This window comes from Rhinopithecus roxellana, chromosome 8 (assembly GCF_007565055.1).
Source record: "Rhinopithecus roxellana isolate Shanxi Qingling chromosome 8, ASM756505v1, whole genome shotgun sequence".
NCBI classification, from domain to species: Eukaryota; Metazoa; Chordata; class Mammalia; order Primates; family Cercopithecidae; genus Rhinopithecus; species Rhinopithecus roxellana.
The window spans coordinates 68267842-68286965 of record NC_044556.1 but is presented as its reverse complement, the minus strand read 5'-3'; the positions used below and the strand labels follow the sequence as shown (position 1 = coordinate 68286965).

The window sequence follows — 19124 nt, the reverse complement described above, 5'->3', positions numbered from 1 at the left end:
CGGCCTCCCAAAGTGTTGGGATTACATGCGTGAGCCACAACGCCCGCTCCCATTTATTTACTTGACCCAGCAATTTCACTTTATGTGTTTCCCAGGATAAATGAAAACCTATGTCAATGCAAAGACTTCTACATGAAAGTCAATAGAAGCTTTCATTCATAAAAGCTTCAAGCTGGAAACAATATGAATACAAATCAACAAGTGAACGGATACACCAATTGTATATCCATGCAAATAAACACTACTAAGAAATTAAAAAAAAAAAACCGTTATGTGCAACAAACAAGGATGTGTCTCTAAAACATTATGCTGAGTAAAAGAAACAGACATAAGGCCAGGCACGGTAGCTCATGTCTGCAATCCCAGCACTTAGGGAGGCCGAGGTGGGTGGATCATGAGGTCAGGAGACCTAGACCATCCTGGCTAACATGGTGAAACCCTGTCTCTACTAAACACACAAAAAAATTAGCTGGCGTGGTGGCGGGCGCCTGTAGTCCCAGCTACTCAGGAGGCTGAGGCAGGAGAATGGCGTGAATCTGGGAGGCAGAGCTTGCAGTGAGCCGAAATCGCACCACGGCACTCCAGCCTGGGCAACAGTACGAGACTCTTGTCTCAGAAATAAAAAAAAATAATAATGAAGAAACTGACATAAAAGAGTATACACTGTAATTCCACTTATATTAAACTCTAGGAAAATATGAATTTATTAGTGACAGAAAACAGATCAATGGTTGCCTGTGTCTGGGAGTTCCTGGAGTACATAACTGGAAAGGGGTATAAAGATACCTGTAATGTCAAGAAATGTTTATGTTCTTATTTTGGTGGTGTTAATAGAGGCGAATACATTTTTCAAAATTTATTGCACTATGCACTTAAAATGAGTGTATTTTATTTTATGTAACGTATATCTTTTTGAAGTTTTTTTTTTTTTTTTTTTTTTAAGACAAAATATTTTCGGCCAGGCGTGGTGGCTCACGTCTGTAATCCCAGCACTTTGGGAGGCTGTGGTGGGCAGATCACGAGGTCAGGAGTTCGAGACCAGCCTGGCCAACATGGTGAAACCCCGTCTCTACTAAAAATACAAAAATTAGTTGGGTGTGGTGGTGCGCGCCTGAAGTCCCAGCTACTCAGGAGGCTGAGGCAGGAGAGTCACTTGAAGCCGGGAGGCGGAGGTTGCAGTGAGCAGAGATTGTGTCATTGTACTCCAGCCTGGCGACAGAGCAAGACTCTGTCTCAAAAATAAATAAATAAATAAATAAATAAATAAATAAATAAATAAATAAATAAAGATACAGCTTTTCAGGCCGGGCAGGGTGGCTCACACCTGTAATCCCAGCACTTTTGGGGGCTTAGGCGGGTGGATCACTTGAGATCAGGAGTTTGAGACCAGCCTGGCCAACGAGTGAAACCTCGTTTCTACTAAAAATACAAAAATTAGCTGGGCGTGGTAGTGCGTGCCTGTAATCCCAGCTATTTGGGTGGCTGAGGCAGGAGAATCGCTTGAACCCAGGAGACAGAGGTTGCAGTGGGCCGAGATTGTGCTACTGCACTCTAGCCTGGGCGACAGAGCCAGACTCTGTCTCAAGAAAAAAAATTTTCAGAACAGATAAAAACAAAATAAAACTGTGTAATTATAAAATATTTATAGTTCTAATAAGCTGAAAAATAGTATGAAATGAAAAGTAAACTGGTGCTTAAAATAATAGATTATATTGTCTTCATGATGCAGCTATAGGGACAGCTCTCATTTATTGAAAGTACTCGTGGGTTATTTTTGGAGAAAAATAATTGATGAAAATTAGTATCGCAACTTATTTAATCAAACCTAAAAAGGAAATGGAATGTGAGGAGAGATAGGATGATTCCTTCAAATGGAATGTGAGGAGAGATAGGATGATTCCTTCAAGGGAGCGTGAGATTGAGAAAATGTTTCTTTTGAAAGGGAAATATTTGAGCAGTTTAAGTGCTATTAGGAAGACTTAGGAAGGTAGAAGCAGTTACAGATTCTTGTTTACAAGTGCATAATTGGGGGAGTGAAGTCCCTGAGAAGCAAGTTGCCTCAAAACACAGTATGACTGTTCAGTTTTAGGAGTAGTCAGAAAGACATTTCCCATGGCTGTAACAGGAAGAAAGGAGGTAAGAATGGGTATAGATTTTCGCACATTTGCAGATTTGGGTGTCAGAAAGTTGAAGGTGTTCCTGTCAGACATCTTATGTTTTCTGTGAACTAGAAAATAAGGTCATCTTCTGAGAGTTAGAATGGAGATGGTTGTTGTAGGAGATTAGAAAAATACTGGGCCGGGCGCGGTGGCTCAAGCCTGTAATCCCAGCACTTTGGGAGGCCGAGACGGGCGGATCACGAGGTCAGGAGATCGAGACCATCCTGGCTAACCTGGTGAAACCCCGTCTCTACTAAAAAATACAAAAAAAAACTAGCCGGGCGAGGTGGCGGGCGCCTGTAGTCCCAGCTACTCGGGAGGCTGAGGCAGGAGAACGGCGGGAACCCGGGAGGCGGAGCTTGCAGTGAGCCGAGATCGCGCCACTGCACTCCAGCCTGGGCGACAGAGCGAGACTCCGTCTCAAAAAAAAAAAAAAAAAGAAAAAGAAAAATCCTGGAACTGGCAGAAAGGGCTGTGGGGACAGAGCGAGACTCCGTCTCAAAAAAAAAAAAAAAAAAAAGAAAAATCCTGGAACTGGCAGAAAGGGCTGTGGAGAAGCATTGAGGCCCAGTTAGACGTCCTACATTTAAAGTATTTGCACAGTGCTGGGATTTTTTTCCACCCCATTCTGCAGCAATAGTGTACCATGGGATGATATGGACATTTGCACACACACAAGTTTGGGAGATAGAAAGAACAAGAGGCAAGGGAGCTGAGGACACTGGCAAAAGAGTGATTTCAGTGATGGATCCTGCAGTCTAATCTGTAGAAAAGATGGGAAGACTCAAAGACACTGATCCACAGTCAGAAGATTGAGGTAGTGGATGAACAGTCCAGAGAGAGTAGACTGGCTCACTGAGGGAAGGGACTTAAAAAGAGAAGAGCAGAGAGCCAAAAATGGACTCTTAGAGGACATCTATGTCTGGTTGGATGGGATTCTCCCCCTACAAAACGAACAAGCAAACTGGGGGAAAAATAAAGGGAGGGAAGGGAAGCATAAAATTAACGTCAGAGAAATATCACAGGAGTTACTAGAATGGTATCCATCCTGTATTTCCCTTGTTCAAGAAGTGAATGTATTTCTTTATTGTTCATTGTAGAAAAATGAAGCACAAGGCTTGACTATACAGTGGCCACTCAATAGATTATCTGCTGAAGAATGAATGAATGAATAGTAAATGCAAATTTCTTATTCAAACCTTAAAAAAATCCTCTATTATCTTTCTAGCTCTTTATTTTTCCTTAAGCAGCCTATACGCAATTTAATAGTTACTCTGGGAAGCAATGGAGTTGTAATTTGTGTTGGAGCCAGACAGAATTTTGTTCAAATTCTAAAACTACCAGACACTAGACTGATCATGGCAATGTCTGACAAAAGTTTTCCTCCCCTACCTGCTCTCTCCCCTCCCTTTGGGGATTCGAAGGTAGAAGGTAGTAAGAACAAGGCCTTTCCTCAAATAGCAGTTTTATCTCCCAAGAGGATCTGGATTTTAAATTACTATGTGCAAAGTTACTAGGGATGCAAAAATGAATTAAAACAGATTTTACTATAAAGGAATGTTTGAGTCTGATGGGGGAGTCAGACGTAGACATAAATACAAGACAAGACATGGTGAAAATCCTAAACATGAAGTTTGCAAGTTCTAGGAAAGGTCTAGGAAACAATTATCTCTAAGGAGTGGGTGGGATTAGGGAGGTTTTATAAAAAAAAGTGACACTTGAATTGGGTACTGCAGGAACAGTCTAACGAAAGGTAAAGACAGGGTGCTGGAAAGTTTGGTACCTATTGAGGAAGACAACAGCACTAGAGATCTATTACTTTAACAATCAATTGTTTTGCTTCTGCCTTTAGAAGCTTATTTATAGTTTAATAGGGAAATAAAACAAGTATATAAAATACATAGAAAACTAGTGGGCTTCACGAAAAGCATTACACCCTGTTTTGAAGATCCTTCTGAATTTTATTTTATTTTTTTATTTTTTATTTTTTTTTTTTGAGACGGAGTCTCGCTCTGTCGCCCAGGCTGGAGTGCAGTGGCGCGATCTCGGCTCACTGCAAGCTCCGCCTCCCGGGTTCCCGCCGTTCTCCTGCCTCAGCCTCCCGAGTAGCTGGGACTACAGGCGCCCGCCACCTCGCCCGGCTAGTTTTTTTTTGTATTTTTTAGTAGAGACGGGGTTTCACCAGGTTAGCCAGGATGGTCTCGATCTCCTGACCTCGTGATCCGCCCGTCTCGGCCTCCCAAAGTGCTGGGATTACAGGCTTGAGCCACCGCGCCCGGCCTGAATTTTAAATTCTGATGCAGTATCCTCCCCCCACACCTCAATCCTGGAAAATAGATGTTCAGAATCACCTCTTAGAAATATGATCCATAAACTACAGCATTTAAGAGCGACATCCTGCATTGCCTAGATGCAATTTCAAATTACTGTACTTAGCTTCTATGAGCCTGTTAACTTTTTAATAAAATGAGGATAATACTTTCCTCAAAGAATTGCTAAGAACGACATCGGATAAAGAATGCATGACAAACACAGCACCTAGTATCTATGTCCTAAATTTACATTTAATAAATAAGTAGATTGGTACGTGCAGTTTAAAAGGGGTTTCACCAGGCAGCACAGTTCCCCTGGCTGTAGGCGATAGACCACGCCTTCCTAATCAGCTGGCGCATTCCCTGACTTGCGGAAATAGCGGTCCAAAACCGCGTCTAGCATCAGCAAAAGCACGTGCTCTCTCTCTCCCCGCAACAACAAAAGAGAACAGTAACTCCGGCGCAGGCACTTCCAGTAGAGGTCTTGTTTTTAAAATCCATTCGAAAGGGCCAATCAGAGGCGGTAGTCTGAGTGCGCAGGCGCCGATTGGTTCACAGCTACTTAGAGTGACCAATAGTCTTGGAGGTAAGTTTGGTTGAGACCAGAAGCGGGCGAATCGGGAACCGGTGGCGGCTGCGGGCAGTTTGAATTAGGCTCTGGGCTCCAGCCTGCGGAAGCCGCACCAGGACTGGACTCTCCGAGAGGTTGTTTTTCCTTCCAGGATAGCAAGGTGAGCGTCCTGACTGGGTCCGGATCCTGGTCCTGGCAGCGGGCGGCGGGCGGCGGGCGGGCGGCGTGGGGGTGCCCGTGGCTTTTTGCTGGCGGATACTGGGCGGGGAGGCCTCTGGGATCACTTTCCCGGCCCTGTAGGTGCCGGGGTCCGCCCCCTCCCACCCGACGGAACTGGAGAATCCGCCCCGGGATGTGGTTCGTAGGGGTGTCGGCGCCCCTCTGCTTGGGTTCAAGCTGGTCTTGGATTAGTGTCCCAGATCCTACTCGGTCACGAACTCTCACTTTAGAGGATCATTTTCTTCCTCCTTAAAAAAAGTGGAGATGACTAGGTATTTCCAAGCTGCCTTCCCAGTCCCGTAACCAACCTTATTGAAATTCGGGCCCCGGTCCTTTGGTTTATTGAGTAGATGATGTAAGCTTGGGTTTTGATCTGGGCGGCGACGTGGGGTGCCTATGGTTAGTTACGCTAGCATTTCTCTTTCCCCTCTCTTCTTTCTCCCGTCCACATTTTTTTTTTTTTTTTTAAATAGAGGTAGGTCTCCCTGTGTTGCCTAGGCTGGTTTGGAATCTCTGGGCTCAAGGGATCCTCCTGCCTCGGCCTCTCTGAGTGCCAGGATTACAAGCTTGTTAGCCACCACGCCCGGCCTTCCCGTTCACATTTATTTGAACGCGCCTGTGTGCCCGGCTCTGCTGTGTAATGAGGACCCAGAAACAGAAGGCATGGGTCGTGTCCTTGAGGAGCCTGTTCTAGAGGAGAAGGCAGGGTTATCATTCTCGGACCCAGTCTTGGTACATTGCACGCGGGCTCTGGCTTTTTAGAGGAGGTGGGAATTCTGACGACGGGAAAGCTGTGGTGGAGGTGGGGCAGGAAGAGGTCACACAAGAGCTTCCTTGGGGACTTTAAGGGACTGTGTAGTTCGGGCATGAAGAGTGTCCTCCACGTATTTAAGGTACAAAGATACAGCATTTTCTGGAAAGGACAATGCATCCATGCAGGAACCTTCAACTAGGGCTTTTCTTCACTCCCCACCTCGATTCCCTGTTCCTCAAAAGTAAACTTGTGAGGTTTATTTTTTTTGTTGTTCTTTTGCCCCAGTGGCCCAATACAGGTGGCTGATAACTGATGCTTTAATGGGCCCAAATCTGCTCTAATCATAATTAGCTTGGTCTACATCTATATTGCTCTATGTCTTAGACTTTGGAATGGAAAAGCATTCAGCTTGCCAATCTTCTTTATGTTTATTCCCCTCACTTTCTAATCATCTTTCTAAATTCCTCCTTTTTATATTCTGTCGGCTATAGAATCTTGATGTAATGACTTCAGTGGCTGGCTGAATTGTTTAGGGCAATTACAGTTGTGTGTCTCTGGGGTATAGTTCTCTGACTCCTGACAAACTAGATTGGAATGGAGGACGTTGAGACAGGGTCAGTTGTCCTTTGTTGGTTGAGAGGCATGTGACTCCTTTCAGTAGTTTTGGGATAAATGGGAGTGGAGTATAAGATGCTATGTTCCAATAACTGAGAACTAGAAAAAAAAAAAAAATTAAACTGGTAGCAAAACACAGCTTTCCAAGCCTTTGATATCCAACTTCGATGTTGTCCAAGACCTTTGCTTCTCCTTCTTAATTTTTTTCTGATTTTTCTTAGTACTTTCATGAACTGCTTATTGTTTTGATTAAAAGTTTCATTGATAAAATCGATTGAAAAAAACCATGAAAATGGCCGTTAACTTTATTTAGTAAAAAACCAAATTCTCAAACTCTTGCCTAAGTAACTGGAAAATGAATGATTTTTCTTTTATTTATGTTCTGAAGGCTAAAATAAAGGACAGTTGCCATACTTTTCTTCCAGCTGATTTCTGTTTCCTAAGATGTGGCTGAGAAGGAGGTAGGCCACTTCACCCTTTGTACCATAGGCTGAAATATACAAGTGAAAAAGTGTTTTTAAAAAGTATGTAATAGCTAACATATATGGAAAGCTTACCAGGTGATACTGTTTCTAAGGCCTTAGGAAGTCACCATCATTATCGTCGTTTTACAAACAAGGGAAACAAGACTTGCCCAAGGTCATACATCTTGTAAGTGGCTGCTAGAATTGAATCCGCTTTGAATTGCTAACTTTGTATTGTATATGTCTTTCCTGGTCAGTGTCTGTCTGGAACATGACTTTACCACCTTTTGGAATGATTCTAGTACTAATATGGCATTTGCTCTTCATTCATGCGTACATTCATTATTAAAAAATGATAACTGCTTGGAAGGAGATGGGCTACCTGTGCTGTGAGTAACTATGATGGGAAACTATGGCTGGGTCAAGGATCTCAGAAAAGTTTCCCAGAGGAAGAGGGACAAAGTGTGAGTGGTAATTAACAATGTGAAGAGGGAAAGAGGAGCATTTGCAGAGTACCTTGTCATGCATTTTCTTTGTTTATAGGACCTATTTCACCTGAAAACCTTATGGCAAAATATTATTTTTTTCTTAGCTTCTATTTTTGGTTCGGGGGTACACATGCAGGTTTGTTATATAGGTAGACTCATGTCATGGGGGATTGTTGTACAGATTATTTTGTTGCCCAGGTACTAAGCCTAATACTCAATAGATATTTTTTCTGCTGCTCTTCCTCCTCCAACTCTCCACCCTCAAGGAGGCCTCAGTGTCTGTTGTTCCCTTCTTTGTATTCATTTGGTTTTCTGTTCTTGCATTAGTTTGCTAAGGATAATGGCCTCTAATTCCATCCATGTTCCTGCAAAAAACATGATCTCATTCTTTTTTATGGCTGCATAGTATTCCATGGTATATATGTACCACATTTTGTTTATCCAATCTGTCATTGATGGGCATTTAGGTTGATTCCATGTCTTTGCTATTGTGAACAGTGCTGCAATGAACATTTGTGTGTGCATGTGCCTTTTTTAAATTTTAAGTAGATATGGGATTTCGCCATGTTGCCCAGGCTGTTCTTGAACTCCTGAGCTTGGTTATCCGCCTGCCTTGGCCTGCCAAACTGTTGGGATTACAGGCATGATACACTGTGTGTCTTTACGGTTGAATGATTTACATTCCTCTGAGTATATACCCAGGAATGAGATTGCTGGGTTGAATGGTAGTTGTTTTTAGCTCTTTGAGGAATTGCCATACTGCTTTCCACAATGGTTGAACTAATTTACACTCCCACCAACAGTGTATAAGTGTTCCCTTCGCAACTTGGCCAGCATCTGTTATTTTTTAACTTTTTAATCATAGCCATTCTGACTGGTGTGAGATGGTATTTCATTGTGGTTTTGATTTGCATTTCTCTAATGATCAGTGATAGTGAACTTTTTTTCATATGCTTGTTAGTCACATGTATTTTCTTTTTTAGAAAAGTGTCTGTTCATGTCCTTTGCCCACTTTTTAATGGGGTTGTTGTTTTTATCTTGTAAATTTGTCTAAGTTCCTTGTAGATGCTGGATATTAGACCTTTATCAGATGCATAGTTTGTAAATATTTTCTCCCATTCTGTAGGGTGTCTGTTCACTCTGTTGAGTTTCTTTCGCTGTGCAGAAGCTCTTCAGTTTAATTAGATCCCATTTGTCAGTTTTTGCTTTTGTTGTGATTGCTCTTGGTGTCTTTGTCTTGAAGTCTTTGCCCATTCCTGTGTCCAGGATGGTATTGCCTAGGTTGTCTTCTGCGGTTTTTATAGTTTGGAGGTTTACATTTAAGTCTTTAATCCATCTTGAATTAATTTTTGTATATGGTGTAAGGAAGGGGTCCAGTTTCATTCTTCTGCATATGGCTAGCCAGCTATCTCATTTATTGAATAGGGAATCCTTTCCCCATTGTTTGTTTTTGTCAGCTTTGTCAAAGATCAGATGGTTGTAGGTGTGCGGCTTATTTCTGGGCTCTTTATTGTGTTCCATTTTTCTATGTGTCTGTTTTTGTACCGGTACCATGCTGTTTTGGTTACCGTAGCCCTGTAGTATAGTTTGAAGTAGAGTAACATGAAGCTCTCAACTTTGTTCTTTTTGCCTAGACTTGCCTTGGCTATTTGGGCTTGTGTTTGGTTCCATATCAGTTTTAAAATAGTTTTTTCTAGTTCTGTGAACAATGTCTTTGGTAGTTTGATATGGATAGCACTGAATCTGTAAATTGCTTTGGGCAGGATGGCCATTTCAATGATATTGATTCTTCATATTCATGAGCATGGGATGTTTTTCCATTTGTGTCATCTCTGATTTCTTCGAGCAGTGTTTTCTAATTCTTTTCTTTTTGAGATGGAGTTTTGCTCTTTGTTGCCCAGGCTGGAGTGCAGTGCTGCGATCTCAGCTTACCACAACCTCTGCCTCCCAAGTTCAAGTGATTCTCCTGTCTCAGCCTCCCAAGTAGCTGGGTTTACAGGCTCCTGCCACCACACCCGGCTAATTTTTCTATTTTTAGTAGAGAGGGGGTTTCACCATGTTGGCCAGGCTGGTCTCTAACTCCTGACCTCAGGTGATCTGCCCACCTTGGCCTCCCAAAGTGCTGGGAGTACAGGCGTGAGCCACCGTGTCTAGTCTTTTAATTCTTCTTTTACAGATCTTTCACCTCCCTGGTTAGCTGTATTACTAGGTGATTTATTCATATTGTGGCAATTGTGAATGAGATTGCATTTTTGATTTGGATCTTGGCTTGGCTGTTGTTGGTGTATAGGAATGCTCGTGGTTTTTGTATATTGATTTTCATATCCTGAGAGTTGGCTAAAGTTGTTTATCAGCAGAAGGAGCTTTTGGGCCAAGACTATGGGGTTTTCTAGATGTAGGATCACATTGTCTGCAAACAGGGGTAGTTTGACTTCCTCTCTTCCTATTTGGATGCCTTTTATTTCTTCCTCTTGCCTGGTTGCTCTGGCCAGGACTTCCAATACTGTATTGAATAGGAGTAGTGGAAGAGGGCATTCTTGCCTTGTGTGCCAGTTTTCAAGGGGAATGCTTTCAGCTTTTGCCCATTCAGTATGATGTTGGCTGTGGGTTTGTCATAGATGGCTTCTTATTATTTTGAGGTATGTTCCTTCAATACCTAATTTATTGAGAGTTTTTAACATGAAGGGGTGTTGAATTTTTAATGAAAGCTTTTCTGCATGAGGTAATCATGTCATTTTTGTCTTTAGCTATGCTTATGTGATGAATCATATTTATTGATTTGCGTATGTTCAACCGACTGTGAATCCTGGTGATGAAGCCTGCTTGATCATGGTGGATTAACTTTTTGATGTGTTGCTGGACTCGGTTTCCAAGTATATTGTTGAGGAATTTTGCATCGTTGTTGATCAAGGGTATTGGCTTGAAGTTTTCTTTTTTTGTTGTGTCTGCCAGATTTTGGTATCAGGATGATGCTGGCCTCATAGAATGAGTTGGAGAGGAGTCTCTTCTCAATTTTTTGGAAACCAGGGGTGCAAAGTACCCCGTATACCCAGCAGTAATCCCACAGGAGAAGGCAGAGACCCCAGGCCATTTAATCAGCAGCAAGGTGATTTTGTGATATGTCTTTTCACAGTTGAGGTACATGGACTCCACCAGTTATGATGGGAATCAATTTCTTGGCCGGGCGCGGTGGCTGAAGCCTGTAATCCCAGCACTTTGGGAGGCCGAGACGGGCGGATCACGAGGTCAGGAGATCGAGACCATCCTGGCTAACACGGTGAAACCCCATCTCTACTAAAAAAAAAGACAAAAATCTAGCCGGGTGAGGTGGCGGGCGCCTGTAGTCCCAGCTACTCGGGAGGCTGAGGCAGGAGAATGGCGTTAACCCAGGAGGCGGAGCTTGCAGTGAGCCGAGATCCGGCCACTGCACTCCAGCCTGGGCGACAGAGCGAGACTCCGTCTCAAAAAAAAAAAATAAAAATATATACTTTCTTGATCCTAGAAATTCAAATACGTGGACAGGGTGTTACACATGGCAGGATGATTTGTTATAGCACAAGTAACATATTTCAAATGGACAAAATTTTAATTTACAGTATTTTAAGATAAATTTCCTTTGAATGGGAGCTTCCTTTCCAGTTCTTTGGGGTCCATAATATGAAGACTGTTTAAATTGAATGAGGGATGGGAAGGGGAAGGGCCTATGGTTTTTCTTTTTGATTAGCTGCTGTAACTCTGTCCTTCAGGCAGCTGAAGAAGTTTCATATTTTCTTTAGACATCATTAGGTACTAAAGCTCTTGCAGGACCACTTCGATGCTACATGAATTCTGCCATTTTGCTGGCACTGATACAGCTCTTTGGTCCACCACTCCATTAGAACTATTAACCTCATTTATATTAATTTTTGTTACAAATCTTACAAAGGCAGGGTGCTTCTGGGCATTTAGGCTACATTCTATTTTAAGGCTGTATACGTGATTTTCCTAAATCATTCTTGGAGGCCCAGTTATCATCCTTGTCCATCTTGTGCTAGATCTTCGTCATCTTTTAAACCCCAGCTAACTATGCCATCTCCTACTCCTTTCTGGCCTTCTTCGAGTTCTTCTAAAAGTTGGAAACTTCTAGAGACTTTTACTCCTGATACTGTGGTGACTGCCATCTTGCATTGCTGTTGCCCCATGTTTTGTATAATGAAAAAACTGAGCAATAGAAAGCAGGTAGTGATATAAGAAGTCAACACCGAGAAATAAGAAAATCAGAAAGCAAAAGGAAAACAAGCAGGATACTATGTACTTAAGAATCAGTTATTGGTTGCCACCTTTCAGAGGATGGAGAAGATAGATTTTATACTTTGTTATCTTTTGAAATGTGGTCTTGAAACTTGATTTTTAGGGGTGGTTAGACAGATTAATTAATTTCTGAGAGTTTGTTTCCTTTTACTGTGATTAGACCAACAGTCTGGTTTTTCTTTTCAGTTTATTTACAAATGTTGGAGTAATAAAGAAGGGAGAACAAAATGAGCTGGGCTTTGGAAGAATGGAAAGAAGGCCTGCCTACAAGAGCTCTTCAGAAAATTCAAGAGCTTGAAGGACAGCTTGACAAACTGAAGAAGGAAAAGCAGCAAAGGCAGTTTCAGCTTGACAGTCTCGAGGCTGCGCTACAGAAGCAAAAACAGAAGGTACCCCTGAAGCTCTGGTATTTGTAGCTGTTCACTCATTATTATCACAGAAGTGCTGGTATTTAAAACTGTTCACTCATTTTTAGATTAATTATTTCATCTTCTTTACATTTAGAGAAAAATGATTTTGCTATCTTCAGGTGGTAATTTCACCCCCGCCCTCCCGACGCTGGCCCCAATCCCCTTCTTTTTTTTTGAGTGATTTTAATTTTAATTGTTTTTAATTTTCTCTAATTCTGCCCTCATTTCTGCTTACCTGCTAATATTTAGCACTACCGAATTCCATTTCACTTTCCGTGTGGGACCATGAATTGGGGATTGCTTTTGCACCGTATAGCAACAAGGCAAAAGGTCTCTGCTCCTAATCTGGAGACAGTGTTAGAGCATTTTGCAGTTAAATGGATGTGGCTTTCTTAGACTGGGCTTTTTACCTTGGTGTTCCTCAACCTTTTCAGGTCTAGTAAATGAAAACTAGACAGTACTTTTAAAAAATTACCTCTGTATTAGCCAACTAAATAGTGATACAGTCATTGCTTCTAAAAGGTTTTTGCTTGTGGGAGAATTTTCTGGTTTCTAACAATAACTAGTTTTAGCAGCCAAACTTGAAAATGAATTGTTAAGGGAGATTTATAGGATTTATTTCCTATTTTTTTAATTTTTGAAAGGATAGTAAAGCCTCCCTTTCTAGGATGGGTGTGTCTGGCCAAAGATGATTTAATACATGACTTCACAGAAGTTGCCTATCTATTGGCTTTAAAGTGTGATCATCTAAAATTTCTGTGTTCATATGGCTTATTGCAGCTGTATCTCAGGATTTTAGTAGTCAATGTTAGATTCAGGTCTACCAATAATACTTGGTAAATTCACGAAATAGGGTAGTTATTGTCTTCTGAACAATTCTTATTAGGTTGAAAATGAAAAAACTGAGGGTACAAACCTGAAAAGGGAGAATCAAAGATTGATGGAAATATGTGAAAGTCTGGAGAAAACTAAGCAGAAGATTTCTCATGAACTTCAAGTCAAGGAGTCACAAGTGAATTTCCAGGAAGGACAACTGAATTCAGGCAAAAAACAAATAGAAAAACTGGAACAGGAACTTAAAAGGTAGTATTTTGGGATGGTATTTATAGGGATGATGTTTGTATGTATTAATCAGATGCATTTGTCTTTTCCTTTAACAATATAATTATTATACGTTGCAATTTTTTTTCCCGGTGGAAGAAGTAATGATTCGGTCCGTGCCGTAACTTGAATGAGTGGAAGATTAAAAACAAACGAACAGTGATTTTGTTTTATCATTGCATAGCTCAGTACGATATAAATTTATCAAATGGTTGCTCCATTACTCACGTATTCATTCAGTATATGTTTATTGAGCTGTACCATGATTCAGACACTGTTGGGCACTGGGTAATACAATAATGAATAGTACTATCATACTATCATTATTTGATGGTATGATAATACCAGTTACATAGCATGGGAAAACTGCCCCCATGATTCAATCACCTCTCACCGGGTACCCCCACCACACATAGGGATTATGAGAACTACGATTCAAGATGAGATTTGGGTGGGAACACAGCCAAACTATATCACTGTGATAGTGGTTCTTATAGATCTTCCTTATAGCCTTTATAACGTTGTACTTATTGGTTTATATTTCTGTTTCTTTTACTAGACTGAGTTCCTTTGAAGACACAGAACTGTGTTTATGTCTGGCACATAAGTTAGACCTTATTAAATGCCTGAAATGAAATGGTTAAGAATTCTTAGTGGATGGGTTTCTTTGTAAGTTTATTACTCTCTGGGAATGTAAGGCATTGGTATTCTGTAGCCTTTGCTCTAACAGATTTGTCTGCCTCTTGGGTCCTTTTCTAACAGGTGTAAATCTGAGCTTGAAAGAAGCCAACAAGCTGCACAGTCTGCAGATGTCTCTCTGAATCCATGCAATACACCACAAAAAATTTTTACAACTCCACTGACACCAAGTCAATATTATAGTGGTAATGCATTTTTTTCTTTGGTATAGACAGCTTTTTGTTTAGCTTGAGATTTTAATTCTGCAAAATAAATGAATTAATTCAACTTTGAATTAAACTTTTAATTTATATGTTTAAAAACTGCAGCCACTTGTTACATACTCATTTGCATATCTGTTGAATTATGTTGAGCTACTGGATTGAGATTTTAAGCTTTTTACTTTATCCTTCTGTGGTATATTTCAATTTCAGAATATTTAATACACTTATGTTTTTATGTATTTTGATATTTGGTAATTTGATCAATAGTTTGATCTATTTCCCTAACTAAAATGTTGTTTCTCCTTGGTATACTAAGATACTCATTTCTAGACTATCAAAATCGTTGTTGATCTGTGAATTCCTTCATGGAATCAATGATTGAAAGAAAATTGTATTTGATTGTCTGGTTTTAGGTTCCAAGTATGAAGATCTAAAAGAGAAATATAATAAAGAGGTTGAAGAACGAAAAAGATTAGAGGCAGAGGTTAAAGCCTTGCAGGCTAAAGTAAGTTAACTACGGGCCCTATAATAGAGTATGCAGTTATAGAATACTTTGATATAGAATAGAACAGGGTTAGAGAAAAATCTGTTTTACATAGAGCTGGTGTTTTTTTGTACTGAGAAAAGGTTTTGGGCTTAGTGGAGGTGATTATTTTTTAGTTTTAAAAATAGGGTGGAGTGAGTAAAATAGAGTGGGGAGGTTAAGTTATCCCTAAATATTAAATGTTCATGTAATGTCCACTAAATTATTTCCCTATTAAGACCTAGTGATCAGGGCTATTCTTGGAGACAGTGGGGCCAGAGAATTAGTCATGATGCTCCCTGCCTGGCTTTGTCACCTGGAGGCAATTGCTTCCTATACAGTCCTTTTGATCTATTGAATTTTACCTCTACCATTTTTGTTCACATGTTATTTGCTGAAAAAAATTCCCACTTTGGCACTTATGGATGACTTTCCACTAAACATAAGGACTTGATGAGATGGCACAATTCAGCAAGCCGTTTAAGGCTGACTTTATAAGTAGGTACCTTAAATACTGAGAATGCAGAAGCACCTCCAGCTTAGAGCTTTAACGATTTTTATTCTTTTCATGACTTTAACCCTCATTTTGATGCCATTAGGATTCTGATATGTAGCAAAGGCATTGCTTATCAGATGAATAAAAATTAAGTACTCACTCTCTAGTTTGTCCTAGAAATATCATGTGCTTTGTCATCCAGTTCAGTCATTCGTAGCAATTCTTCCCTTGACATTGATTCCTAGAGATATTTTACGGAAAATCTGAGTATCTAGTAAACATTAACCCTCTTCCTATGGTAAAAAAAGTGCTTGCTACAAAAATCTAATGCTGCGTTTACCTCCATGTCTTGATATTTGTCAGAATGGAGGCAGAGAGAAGCATAGAAAGAACAATGCAAAGCAGTAGATCATCCACAAATGTATATTACATAATATTAAACACTCGATGTGATTTTTTTGGGATAGTGATATGGTGGAATGTGAGAATTTTGAAAGAGTTCTTTAGTCTGATGTTTAACTTTGATTCTTTTGGGCAAAGCTATAAGGGGAGGTAACCAAGGACAGGTAAAGAAAAGCCAGTTTTGGAATTCAGAATGAAAGTGAATACTCACATATGTTTAATGGATTCTAAGAAGGATGCAGAATAAATACCAAGACTTAGCCTGTTTTAAATAGGTTGGGCATGAGATGGTAGTAGCTTATTCCTTCAATGCTAAGAAGTCGAGCATTAGAACATTCCATCACTGGGTATTAGACTTATGGTTTACTTGACTTGATGAATGTTCTTTCTTGCTGTGCAGTGCAACTGTTAACTTTTTGGGATTATGGCTTTATATCCTATCTGAAAATAAATAGCCTTGAGTATATAAGATCTTTAAAGGGCTCTAAAAAGATTCTATTTCTACAGAAAGCAAGCCAGACTCTTCCACAAACCACCATGAATCACCGCGACATTGCCCGGCATCAAGCTTCGTCATCTGTGTTCTCATGGCAGCAAGAGAAGACCCCAAGTCATCTTTCATCTAATTCTCAAAAAACTCCAATTAGGAGAGATTTCTCTGCATGTTACTTTTCTGGGGAACAAGAGGTGACTCCAAGTCGATCAGCTTTGCTAATAGGGAAAAGAGATGCTAATAGCAGTTTCTTTGACAATTCTAGCAGTCCTCATCTTTTGGAGCAATTAAAAGTACAGAATCAAGGTAACATTGAGCTAAGTTAAGTTTAAATTAACTTTGCTTGAGGCTATTTCACAGGTGATTCCAGATATTTTTAATCCTGTAAAGTGCTTAGGTGTTTTGTTAGGCACGTTGGTGTTCAACATACTGTCTTTTCAATAATGATAAAAGGCATCATAGTGTTGGAATGTACTTTTATTTGTATTGAAAAGCTGGTGCCTGGAAGCCTCTAAAGTAGGTTGAGAGGCTTTGACTTTTCTTTCCAGAAGCAGGGCCAGTGGGTTGGTTACAGTTTACACTCCCCATGCTTCTCATCTGGCTCCTTTTGTGACCCACAGAACCAGCCTGTGGTCTGACCAGCTTTGGCCAGAGGTTGCGTGTGTGTCTGCAGAACAGCTTTGCTGTGCTCTGCCAGGTTGTCCATATGGGAGCAAACCTGTAACCTTGGCTGCTGTGCCACGCTGCAGCTGACAGCCAAGGGTACCAGGTGGTGTTTTGGAATCTACTCTGTAGAAGATGATAATTTCCAGTGCTGTGATATATTGAAAATCACTGTCAGTGTTCACTGGTGAGAGCTGTCACATAGCCAATGCCTTTGGAACCAATGTTGTGCGTATGTGGGAAAAAAGTGGAAAAAAAATCATTGTTAATTTTGGCAGTATGGGAGGTTCACACTCTTGATGTTTAGTGGAGGTAAAACTACCAGAGAATATAGGAGGGTGAACTTTTCACTGCCTAGCACTGATTTGCCTTAATATGGGCACCAAACAAATATAGTTTGCTGTTGTGTGGTAAAACCAAATGGTAATTTTAACAAAGGGTGTCATATGTGATGTGCTTTTCACAGTCTCAATAAGGAGATAGCATTCATGATTTTAGAAAAACATTTCCCCCACCAAGTTTCTTTGTTAAAATGTAAGAAAATCTGCTTCTCCTGCTTTCTATACAGTATTTGAATGCAAATGACAATAGAAACTAACTATTGAAATTAAATCCAATTAAAGTAGCTTCTATGTTTAGTGTAAATATTTGTTTCATCAAAGATTTCAGAGAAGAATAAAACAAATGATAAATTATGAACATTTTGGGCAAGATATATATAAATCAGTGTGATTTTTGTTTGTGGTTTAAGAGCTAAGAAGCAAGATTAATGAGTTGGAACTACGTCTGCAAGGACAAGAAAAAGAAATGAAAGGCCAAGTGAATAAGTTTCAAGAACTCCAACTCCAACTGGAGAAAGCAAAAGTGGAATTAATTGAAAAAGAGAAAGTTTTGAACAAATGTAGGGATGAACTAGTGAGAACAACAGCACAATATGACCAGGCGTCAACCAAGGTACTTGACTTTTCATGAATTACTGGAGAAATCTACATCTTTTCATACAATTATTTGGAAAGAGTATTTTATACATAAGTTTGTGAAATAAATGTCAGTAGTGTTCTTTGTTAATATGTACTAGGCACTCTTGATGCAGTTGAACTAGAAAGCTGTTTTAGCGTTGGGCGGATCTGGGATCAAGCCTGGTACTGCACTTTCCCAGTTGAGTGATGTTGGGCAAGTCACTGATCTCTTTTTATGTTGCAGGGAGTAATAGAGAATAAAGAAAATGTATATACAGCATCTTGTATGATGCGTGCCACATAGAATAGGCACTTAAATTAATGGCACTTTAGAGGAGTTTTAGGACATTTGATAGGATTTAATCTGCTCTTGGGCTCTTACATGTATATATAGTTGGTCTATTGTATCCATGAGTTATGCATTCATGGATTCAGTCAACTATGGATCCTAAGTCTTTAGGGAAAAAAATAAAAGGCCAGGCACCGTGGTTCACACCCGAATCCCTGCACTTTGGGAGGTTGAGGCACGCAGATCACTTGAGGCTAGGAATTCAAGACCAGCCTAGCACACATGACAAAACCTTGTCTCTACTACAAATACAAACGTTAGCCAGATGTGGTGGTGCACAGCTGTAATCCCAGCTACTTGGGAGGCTTAGGCATAAGAATCGCGTTAATCTGGGAGGCAAAGGTTGCAGTTAGCAGAGATTGTGCCACTGCACTCCAGCCTGGGTGACAGGGTGAGATTCTTTCTCAAAGAATGGCTTTGTCCACACTGATCATGTACAGACTTTTTTTTCTTGTCATTATTTCCTAAGCAAATACATTATCACAAATATTTACATAGCATTTACATAGTATTAGGTATTATAAGTAATTTAGAGATGATTTAAAGTACGTGGGAATATGTGCATAGGTTATATGCAAACACTATACCATTTCATATCAGGGACTTGAGCATCCTCAGATTTTGGTATCTGCAGGGAGTCCTGGAACCAGTCCTTCATGGATACTGAGGGATGACTACATCCACCATTGAATCTTCTTAAGACTCCCTTGGAGGCCAAGCTTCTTAGCCCGTTATTTTGCCCGTTATTTTGTTGTTGTTCTTGTTGTTGCTTTGGTCCCAGCCTACCTCTTTAGCCAGTCTTTTCTTCTCTTTTTTTCTATTACTCATTCATTTCCTGACTCATTTCACAAACATGTATTGATATTTCTGCCTGCTATATGTTAGGCACTGTTCCAGACCTGGGACTGGAGCAGTGATAAATAGACAAAAATCTCCAGACCTAGGGCTGGAACA

At 40.4% G+C, this 19124-nt stretch overlaps 1 protein-coding gene and 1 pseudogene across 1 annotated transcript in view; one reads left to right on the top strand and one right to left on the bottom strand.

The window, feature by feature from the left end:
- Positions 1–5059: 5059 nt before the first annotated feature.
- Positions 5060–19124, top strand: part of CENPF (centromere protein F) — a 57074-nt gene continuing 43009 nt past the window's right edge. Inside the window, exons 1-7 of the mRNA XM_030936685.1 lie at positions 5060–5202; positions 12059–12261; positions 13169–13365; positions 14146–14267; positions 14699–14790; positions 16214–16505; positions 17614–17816. Coding sequence (XP_030792545.1) covers positions 12100–12261; positions 13169–13365; positions 14146–14267; positions 14699–14790; positions 16214–16505; positions 17614–17816 — 1068 coding nt within the window. The 5' untranslated portion in view covers positions 5060–5202; positions 12059–12099. The remainder of the gene's footprint in view (positions 5203–12058; positions 12262–13168; positions 13366–14145; positions 14268–14698; positions 14791–16213; positions 16506–17613; positions 17817–19124) is intronic.
- On the bottom strand, positions 11303–11742 carry LOC104669843 (annotated as a pseudogene).